This window comes from Mesitornis unicolor, unplaced genomic scaffold (assembly GCF_000695765.1).
Source record: "Mesitornis unicolor isolate BGI_N332 unplaced genomic scaffold, ASM69576v1 scaffold51368, whole genome shotgun sequence".
Classification (NCBI taxonomy): domain Eukaryota; kingdom Metazoa; phylum Chordata; class Aves; order Mesitornithiformes; family Mesitornithidae; genus Mesitornis; species Mesitornis unicolor.
In genome coordinates, this window is record NW_010203508.1 from 3,251 (window position 1) to 13,385 (window position 10,135).

At 40.9% G+C, this 10,135-nt stretch overlaps 1 protein-coding gene across 1 annotated transcript; it reads left to right on the top strand.

The window, feature by feature from the left end:
* The first annotated feature begins 2,615 nt into the window (after nt 1-2,615).
* On the top strand, nt 2,616-4,265 carry CISD2 (CDGSH iron sulfur domain 2). Its single transcript, XM_010190719.1, has 2 exons — nt 2,616-2,873; nt 3,907-4,265. The coding sequence occupies exons 1-2, from the start codon at nt 2,616-2,618 to the stop codon at nt 3,994-3,996; spliced, it is 348 nt and encodes a 115-aa protein (XP_010189021.1). The 3' UTR covers nt 3,997-4,265.
* Nucleotides 4,266-10,135: the final 5,870 nt, after the last annotated feature.

A 10,135-nucleotide genomic window follows, 5' to 3' on the forward strand; every position in this document is an offset into this window, starting at 1 on the left:
CTTGATATTTTCAAGTGTTCTTGATATTTTCCAGGACTTATCTTTGGAATTGGTCTCTGTCTAACACAAGTCAAATTTGAAGATTAACCTCTTTGATACTCTACTTTCCATTTCTGGCTCCAAAGACTGGCTCTTCCCATGCAACTGAACTGATAAAGAATCTCCAGAATCGTTGTCACTGCTGAATTCTGAGTTATCGGCTGTGAAAATAAACAGTCTTGTGAATTGCATTACATCCACAGAGAGGTATGAATGGCTTCAAAAACACAGAGCAGCTTACAGCTGTAGGAAGATCCTGCATTAGTTTCAGTGAAGCTTGTCTCCCATCCCTGTCCAAAGAATGTGACTTTTATACTTTGTGACAGTATCTTGTCTCTCCTGCCCTAGAAGTATGGTCATGTTGATTCTTCAATCTAAAAGTATGAGCTTCTGGCAGTCTTTTGGCAATAACAAGTCAGTTTGTGATTGGTATAATGGAGGCTTTCTAGAGACACCCAGATCATAAATATGTAAAGAAACCATTGGCTAGTGAGGACAAAACTCTTTATCAGCAGTTAGAATGATACAAATATTAAATAATAACCATGATAAATAATATCCTTGTACTTCGTATTCCTGTTTCTGCTCTCAGAGGTTACAGCTGTCATGTTCCTGTTTCATTTGGATGAACCCAACTGGTTGCGAGTGCCTCCTAGACATGACTACTGTTCCAATTTTGATGTCGTATCATGGAGTTTCAAGCTTAATTGAGATGTTGCTTGCTGTTTAGTTTAATTCTGATGTGAAACATTGCCTTTTTGTATGCCAGTCTTAGCCCAGTTGTATTCATCACATGCTTGAAAGGTGCCCTGCTTCTGGTTGTGGTGCACCTGTTGGACTGTCTGTTGTGTCTTGGAGTTCAGAACAGCTTTGTGGAGATCCACCTCCTTGCCAAGAGACAGGTTAGATACTCGTATTTGGTCATTGAAAACAATTTCCATGTTTTTCTTCTCTTCTACAGTAGGTTTTGAGTCAGTCCTTCATTTAAGGTCAAAAAGTGCATTTGGGTTGTTGGTGGTGGTTGTTCTGAAACAGTAATGATAGAAGGGACAAGCAGGCTGCTGTCCAGGAAACTCAGTATTTTGTGTAACTGAAAATAAACGTTTAAGTATCTCAGTGTTAATTGGTACAATTTAGAGCTTACAGCTTGTTGGGGGAACTGAGAAGAGACCAACAGAGATTAGACTATTGCAGTGACTCTTGGCAAATATTGTCAATTGCTGTGCGTAGGGACCACTGTGGGTGCAGGTGTGGAAAGACTGCTGGGAGTTCTTGCAGTACCTTTAGCGCTTATACAACTGTGCTGTGTTCCCAGAGAAATGCAGTAAGAGTGGCTTTCATGTCAAAGGCTGTAAAAGGCTCAAAGAACATAAAACTAGTCCCACAAAGTATTTTCATTGCATGGTGTACTATTAAGAAAAAGTAACTGTGTTCTAACTGGAAAATTGTTAGCATGGAGATGTTTCCTTTCTTGTACATCTTAATCTCAAAAAACAAACTGTAGAACAAAATTTCACTATGTCCTGATCCTGAATCATTTAAAAGATTGCAGTGTCTTATCTTGCCACATGTTTGTGCAGCTATTTGTGCTCCAGCTCATTACGCTGCTTTGTTTCTCATTTTGAAATATTTTTAACTGTCTTCCATTTCTGCGTGAGTGTTTAGATTTAATGTGTTCTCTAGAAATTTAGGAAAAAATGCTCTTTTTTATTGCACCATGGTACTTAAATTACACTGGAGTATTGTCACAGCATGTTTTGCTGGAAAAGCGAATCCACCTTTAATATCTATAGATCTTATGCCAGGTGCTGAGGAATTTCTTCAAAAGTCCAGCTCTCACCAGTATGTCCAGAAGATTTGTAATCATACAGCAGGGCAGCTCAGTCTGCAGAGGATACTTGAGTCTCTTACCTGTACTTTAAATTCTGCGGCTTGGTAAAAAGCTGTTTTCCAAGGCTTGATTTACTTGATCTCAGGACTTTCTTTCTCTGTGTATTGTAGAAACTGGTTGCAGATCCCTGAGCAAAAGGAACTCTGAAAAATAAAACCAAAAAGATTGGTGAAGGTTTTGCCAGTGCTTATTTAATAAACTATCATTTCCACCAGAAGGTTCTTAAAACACTTGGAACAGATAAAATGTGAAAAACTTCAAGAAGCTAAAAATCTGAGTTAAGCAATTACAAGTTCAATTATAAAAGGTACTAAATAGCTCTTCATATACAGAATGTTAAGATACTGGCATTGAATATACTTACCACTTGTAATCATGCCCGGTTTGCCAGTACCCAATTTACCTCATGAGTGCAGAACGCCTCTGATTTTAGGGTTTCTCATTTCAGTACATCTTTTATTTGTTTTGGATTTATTCTCTTCCATTGAGTCATCTTCTACAGTGTTAAAATTAAACTTCAGGATTTTAGGAGTCAGATTTCTACCTTGGCTAGAGTAAAACTCAGGTTTTAATCTGGGTTTTCTTTCTTCTTAAGACTCGCCCGTAGTGTCTTGTTTGCTCTCAGAGCTTTGCAGACTGAGCAACCCCATTCCTACCTTCACCCAAAGTCACCTGAGAGCAGCTGATGCTGCCCCATGCTGCAGTGGTACCTAAATTCCCCCTCTCTTTAGTTTCAGAATGGCTGCGGTTGTTGCCTTTCCTGGGTGTGCTGGCCTTGCTGGGTTACCTCGCCGTTCGTCCGTTCCTCCCCAAGAAGAAGCAGCAAAAGGACAGCTTGATTAACCTCAAGATCCAGAAGGAAAACCCAAAAGTAGTGAATGAAATAAACATTGAGGATCTGTGCCTCACTAAAGCTTACTGCAGGTGTTGGCGTTCCAAGACGGTAAGATACTTGCGCTACTGTAGGACTAGAGATTGCAGCTTTTGCATACCTCTGTCAGTGCTTTGGTGGTGAATTGCTATGTGTTGGTCTGTTGCTGTTCTCTGGAGGCGGAACGTGTTCCTGCTTTTTGAGAATAGCACAGTTCTTATTTTCTCCACTGTAAACATCTCTGCATGCAGAAACAAACTGTAGAAACCTGTAAGAAACACAGTGGGGTTTTTCTTGAAACAGTTACAGAGTGGCCACCTATGAGTAGATTAAAACCAAGCAAGCTTTGTTTAGTATTTGGAAATATATTGGATCTAATTAGAAGATAACTAGTCTGTTTTACAAAACCAATGCTTAGAAAGGTTAGAATGGAAGTAAGGCTGGACTTGTCTTGGTGAGGGAGACTGTATCCCCATCTGGTCCAGAGCAGCCAGTAGATTGCTTGTTTGGATAGTCTGTATCCCCCAAACCTACTAGATGCACATGAATATTTTTCCTCTACCCTCAATTTCTTTTCAGTGTCCTGACTGCACTCTGGTTTTGTCTTCTCTGGATTGAGTGCTTTCCTGTTTTAACAAAAAAATCTACTCTGGACCTAAGAAACCCTCTCAACTGTTCTCCTTTCAGATTAATCACTTCAGCAAAGTATTTCAGCTTTCCCTAAAACAGTAACTTTCTGGTTGCAAATGATTAAATCTATTAAGAGCACTTTTACTTGTTCCACAGTAAACCTTAAACCATTTGTGGCTGTGAAAGCTGCTTTGCTTGTTGTTATTTTGTGGGAAAGGCTTTGTCTCTAACTTTGTGTCTAAGAACAGCTATTTTAGGACCTCACAAACTTAGTTTACCTGTTTTTTGTGGTGTTCTTTTTTTCCCTTAGTAAAATGTGTCCTGTATCTGACAGGAGAGAGGGAGTTTGATGTTGAAATGAGACATAGGAGGAGGAACTAGCTACATTATCGAAGTGCTCTTGGCACAGGATGAAGTATAAAATCACTGGGCAATTGCTGTACAGAATTAACTTCTCATGTATGTTTTCTTCCAGTTCCCTGTCTGTGATGGCTCCCACAACAAGCACAATGAATTAACAGGAGATAATGTAGGTCCACTAATACTTAAGAAGAAAGAAGTATAGCAGATGCCTTATCCACTAGATCGTGACTGATAAAAAGTTTTTATACCGTTGTAGTTGCAAGGGACGGCATTTTATTATGTGGTTGGTGTGATTTAGCCTAATTGCTGTAGATTTCTTTTTGGAGTAAACTACATTTAGACAGTGCTAAATCTGTCACTGTTTTGATACTTTATTCTGGGAAGGATTATGTCTGCTTTGTAAAACTGTAAAGTAACTATCTCTGTAAATAAGTAGTTTATTTCAACAATAAAATGACTTCTTACAATTAAGCCTTGTTGTGTGAACATGCAATTGTAAAACTGTCACTTGGAAGTGACAGAAGTGCACCTTTCTGTTGACTTCTGTTCTGCTGAGAACTGTTCAGTTTTATTCTGCTTTTCAGGAGCAATTTTAAGTGGGGGGAAGAGATCCTATATTCAACCTTTGTGAATAAACCTAAGCATACCAGAGGTACACATAGTGATGAGAAGTGACAGCAGGTGAAGGTCTGACCTGTGCAGTGCCTGAGGGGGCAGTTTGTGAGCCTCGTACACAGCAGCCTGGCTCAGACAGACCCCACGCAGCTGGAAAGCCTTATCCAGCATCCTAGGTGGAGTGCAGCAGTTCCTGACCATATAAACTGAACTACTGACCAGGTCAGCCACTAATGTTATGCCTTTATTTCCGGCCCCTCTTGATCATTCATGAGCTCCTGTAAGGAAACACAAATTTGGTGCTTGCAAGTTCACTTGCACTGTGGTTGTTTTTGCAACTTTGCTGTGGTATGGCTTAATTTCAGATGCAGGTAAATAATTGCTATTTATCTAACTGCTAGACCTCTAATTCATTCTTCTAAAGTGCTTTATCCTCTAATGAAACACTGTACCCATCAGTTTCAAGATAAAAGTTTAATCTATTTGTAGTATGAGCCTGCACTAGCAACAGTCACAGTTCCTTTGTAGAAAGGACATATTAGTAATTTCCACAAGATGATAATAATAATACTAATAAAATGAAGATCACAAGCAAGATAAATTACTATTTTCTTGCATTTCAAAATCTGTCAAGGTAATAATCTCTCTTATGGCCACATAATTTTCTACAGAAAACCTTACAGAACTTACTGATTGGTTCAAATTATCTACCTGAAGTCTGTGGGGATAGATAGCCAAGAACTGAAGCATTTGCAAGAGCCCTGGATCTCACCAGCAATTGAGAGCTGCACCAATTACCTGCTAGGATGTGCCTGGTCATGTCTTGCCCCTGGATGACTTCTCTAACCTCATTTGGAAGCTCCACACAAAGGGGTAAATTTGCTCCTAATGGTAAGGGAGACCAGGACTGGGGCACTAGACAAGGTCTTCAGAGTTTTGACAGAAAATCAGAGGAAGCTGAACTGGACATGTCATGACAGACCTTTTTCCTCTGCAAGAACTGTAATGTTTACCTTTCTCTTGATTATGAATCTGAACAGTAGTTACAATAGACTACAAATAAACTTGTAAAACTTACATGTAGAGAAAGGTGTCTGGCTTGTCACAAGTGCTAGTCAAAGGAAATGTAATTGAAGTGCAGCTGGAACAAAATTTGAGCTCTTGCACTCCATTTATTTAAAAAGCAAAATGCAAAAACCGAATCATTTTGTGGCTGTATTACACAATGAGTGTTTCACAGTTAATTTTAGACCAGACTAAATGCCCTAAAATGCTCAGTTTGGCTGAAAAAGAGAGAGAAAGCAGTGATTATAATAAATTTATCACTGCATCCCCTGGGCTGTGCGATTCCCTGCTTCCAGATGGCCAATTTCTGTCTTTTCCCATATGCTGCCTGCGGTGACTCTGCCCGCTGCTGGGAGCGTGCTGTGCCGTCAGGCCCTTCTGCTGCAGAGGCTCTTGTGAACCTTCTGGAACTGCGCAGGCATCCTGTGCTCGATGCTCTCCCATGTGATGCTCGTGATTATGGCTGCACGACAGCAGGACTCCTCTGGTTGTAGTTGACTGCATGTTGTGCTGCAATTTTATTTCCTGCAAACAGACTGGCATGGCATAAAGATGTTACTTGCTTAAATTTATTCATGAATGATTTCATGGTATTTTGTTAAAAGGGAGGTGGTCTTAAACATCAGGACTTTACCCACACAAAATCTTATAAAAAGTGAAATCATATCAAACGAGACTCAAAGTTAACTGATACTTAAAAATCAGCTGAAATTGTCATGATACTTATTAAAAAAAACCAGTCTGTTAGGTTCTTAGACCAAATATAACATTTCATGACAAGATGCAAGTGGTTTGCTTCTTTCTGGAAGGCAAGAAAAGAAGAATTGCAAAGCTTTAATGCTTTCAATTTTAGATCTGCAGGGCTATGTAGTAGCTTCAACCTGATTCTTGAAGATTTAATAAATGCTGGGGGAAAGGAGTCTTGTGAGAAACAGTCACATATGGTGGTGAGGAAAAGGAAATTGATTCAATTTAATTCAGACTAGCGAGCAGGATGACACCTCATTGGTGTAGCAGCTATTCAAGCACTCACAATGGTGAGAGTGATCTAATGAATAAAATGAGCATGCACTGAGGATAAGGGAACACGGTAAATCCAATTTATGAGATGCTGTTATGATAGTGAGCGAGTATCAGAGGCTACCATGAACAAAGGCTTGTATACTGAAGTGTGTGTTCAAATTTAAAGGGCTATAATCCTTACACGCCACACCTCTGTTATTGAACAGACTCCAAATTTGGCAGAGTAATCCCTCCCTGCAGGACAACTGTACTTTTTATAAAACTGTATGAAAAAGTGAACTATATAAACCTTCTGTAAATTTTAGTCAAGTAGAATTATTTTATAGACAGTCACTGATGAACTGAATACCATATTTCCTCATTGATTAGGTTTACAGACATTACGATTTCCAAATACGATAACCTCCCATTAAAAGTACCCCTATTTAAGTACCAGAGTGCCTCCATTAGCCCTGCAAGGTTGGCAGAACAAGCGCAACAGCCAATGGCCAACACTGTAACCACCAAGCACGGCACCCAGTGCGCAGTTTGAAAGCAACTTCCCTTCTGGTCAGGGGACAAACATGAGCTGAACCAGAGATGGTGCATTCCCCACGGAAGCAGGGAGAACAGCAGTGTGTTCAGTAAGAAAAGTGTCAGTGTACTTGGCAACTGTTAGGGGAAAACTTACCCCAAAATGTCAAGGTATTTTTATCACTGTGCTGGAATCGCAGGCTATGAACCTTGAATATTTCTCAGGAAGCTTTCTTTTTGACTTGGAGAGGAAGGCATATACAAAGGCACATGTACTAAGCTGTAATTAATCTGTAAACATTGGCACAGACTCTGCAAATGATACGGTTTCATATAGTTTTCTTTTAAAAGTATTTTTGTACATTTTTTGTGTTCCATCTTAAAAGTGTAAAAGCTAAAATAGAATTGATTCTTACATACTAATGCCAAAAACATCTAGACACATCAGATACATTCTATACAGTATCCTGTAAAGCGAGTTCAGTGAACTGCAGCGTAGAAATCTGCAGGGAGGAGGTGTCCACCTCCACATGCACAATCTAACATCCTCAGTAAAACGTAATGAAATAAAACTGCCAGTTTCTGAGGGATGCTGTACTGACTCCGCACTCAGAATGGAGCTGGGAGTGACCTGCTTGGAGCTACTTACTTGTACAAATGTAGCAGAGTAAGAAAGATTTGCTGGTATCTGTCAGTACTAAACCAAACTGATACCAAAGCTAAAGGCAAGAGCAGGATGTTCATCCTGGGAGAAGGTTTACTCCTGGCCTTTGGACAGTCAAGGAGAAGAGAAAGGAAACTCTCCTGGGAATGGGAAAATCCAATGTGAACTATATTGCAACTGACTCTGCAGGAGGCATCTATATTAAATAAAATGAAGAAAACCACATTTGAGCTTTTTTGCTCCCCTTGGTGAAATGTTTTGGCAAGATATTAGACACAAGCATTGCCAGTCATTACCATGATCCACAGTCACACACATGTCGTGTTTCTGGAACAACCCACAGGATCTGTGGGCACATGCAGAGGGTGCAACTGCTGTGTCCTCAACGCTGCTTCCTTGTGACACAGCAGCCTCTCTGAAGGCAGGTGACTATGAGACCCCTTTCACCTTGTACCACCCTCTCAGCACTGCATTTTCAAGGCTGTTCATTTAAATTACGTTAGTTTTCTGCATCAGAGGTAAAAAAATGCTCTGGTAGATCCGCGAATCCTCCACTCTCCACAGTCAATCCAGCCATCTCTTGGAAAAATGAGCACTAACTGGCTATATTTTTAGCAAATGCCTGGTTTTCTTAGCTGCAGTTATTCAAACACAGATGTGAGGACCTGATCGTGGCATTTTCTCAGTCAAGTGAGTATTAACTTAGGACAAAACAACAGGAGATCCCAGCTGAGCCATGAACCTTGATTTGAGAAGTCTGCTACCATTACTAAGTTCCCCGAAATCAGCTGAAGAAGAAAGGGACAACTCATTGCCACCTTGGCCTTGCCCTATCCACAAACCCCACCCGAGAACTTCTCCCCTCTGTCCTGCAGTGGCCAGCACCAGAACACAGCCACTGTCAGTGAGGAGCCGGCTCTCCCTCCCTTGACATGTTGTGCAAAGACTGAGGTAGACAGGTGAAGAAGCAGCCATACCAATCCCATACAACCCCCTCACAGTCTTTATAGCCTCCTCACAACCCTCATCACATTTTCGAGCTCAGTCCTTTCTTCTACCAGCACCAGCAACACCTGTATTGCCACAGTCTATGGTGGACCCGACTATCTCTTCCAGCACATACGTACCACTTGCTATGACCAGAGCTGACGGTCCCTTGAAGGCACAAAGGAGTGCATGAGCTGTGAGGAAGAACAGCAATGGGAGAAGGCAAGTTTTGGGACCCAAATGAGGAAAAAGACAGAATCACCAACCCGTGGCAGGCCTTGTTCACTGTGTGTCAGCAGTCTCTCATTCAGAAGTTGTGTTCTTTGAGCTGTCAAACTTGTCATCTCACAGCCCAGCTACAACCATCAAGAAGATACTCACATTAGTCTCAATTTTCTTCTGTTTATATTCCACCTCATGACTCCACTCCATGCCTGAACAATTCTGATCCTCTCCCTGGCCTCACACCCACGCGTTTCAAGTAACTGTTGCCTGCTGACTTCTCAGTGGCTCACTGCCTAGCCAGCCTATTCACTGTATGCTCAGCAATTTCATCTCTTAAGGCACCATCAACACATTAAAATATTTTATAAAACTCCACCAGGGCTGCTTTTAAAATAGCAGATGTAACTGATACTCGTTTGGTTTCCTTCAGAAAGGTTACAGACATACTGCGTTTTCTCAGCAGCAGTGTAAAGGCTGAGGGACCGTGTTCCTGTAGGTGTCTGCCTTACGAAGGTTCACAGGCTTCTGCCTTTTCTCCAACCTCAGCACCTTCTGCATCCTCCTTGCTATTTGTCTGAGCCTTCTGCAAAAGCCTGGGCCCTGCCAAGCCAATAACCAGGGCTCCAACTGGAGCAGTGAACAGGATGGCCAAGAAAGCTACTGTCAGCACATCCATCCCATACTTTTCCAGTTGCTCATCTTGATGACTTCTTGCTGTATCCAGGGCAAGTGAACCTATTGCAGCCTGCAGGAAAGAAAACATTGTTGAGATGGAGCAAATAACCTTTAGCACTGAAAGAGGGGAAAAAGGAACTAATTATCAGTCAACATTTAACACAGATTTGTCATTTTTAGTACATTCAACCTATTTGTTTCTAGGCAGTACATAAAAAAAGTTACATTACACCTACGAGAATACTTTTCACTTGACTACACTTCAAATTTCCTACGCTAATGAGTTTATTTGGGTGGTTCCCTCCTGTGAAGAGCATTGCTTAGCTGCCATCTTATCATTTCTGGACGATGTGTGATTAATGAAATGGGCCAGTATATTGCGTATTGCAGCAGTTAAAATGCCACGCTTTGCGAATACCTCCTGACAGCAGCCAACTAGTAGCAGCTTCTGAAAATTTAGTTCACAAATCTTGCAATAATCCTTGCCTGTTCTGATTATTACCCTTTGTTTGTAAGTAATCATACTATGGCAGCAAAGTATAAATGGCTTAATAATCACTGAAATAAAGGAGCA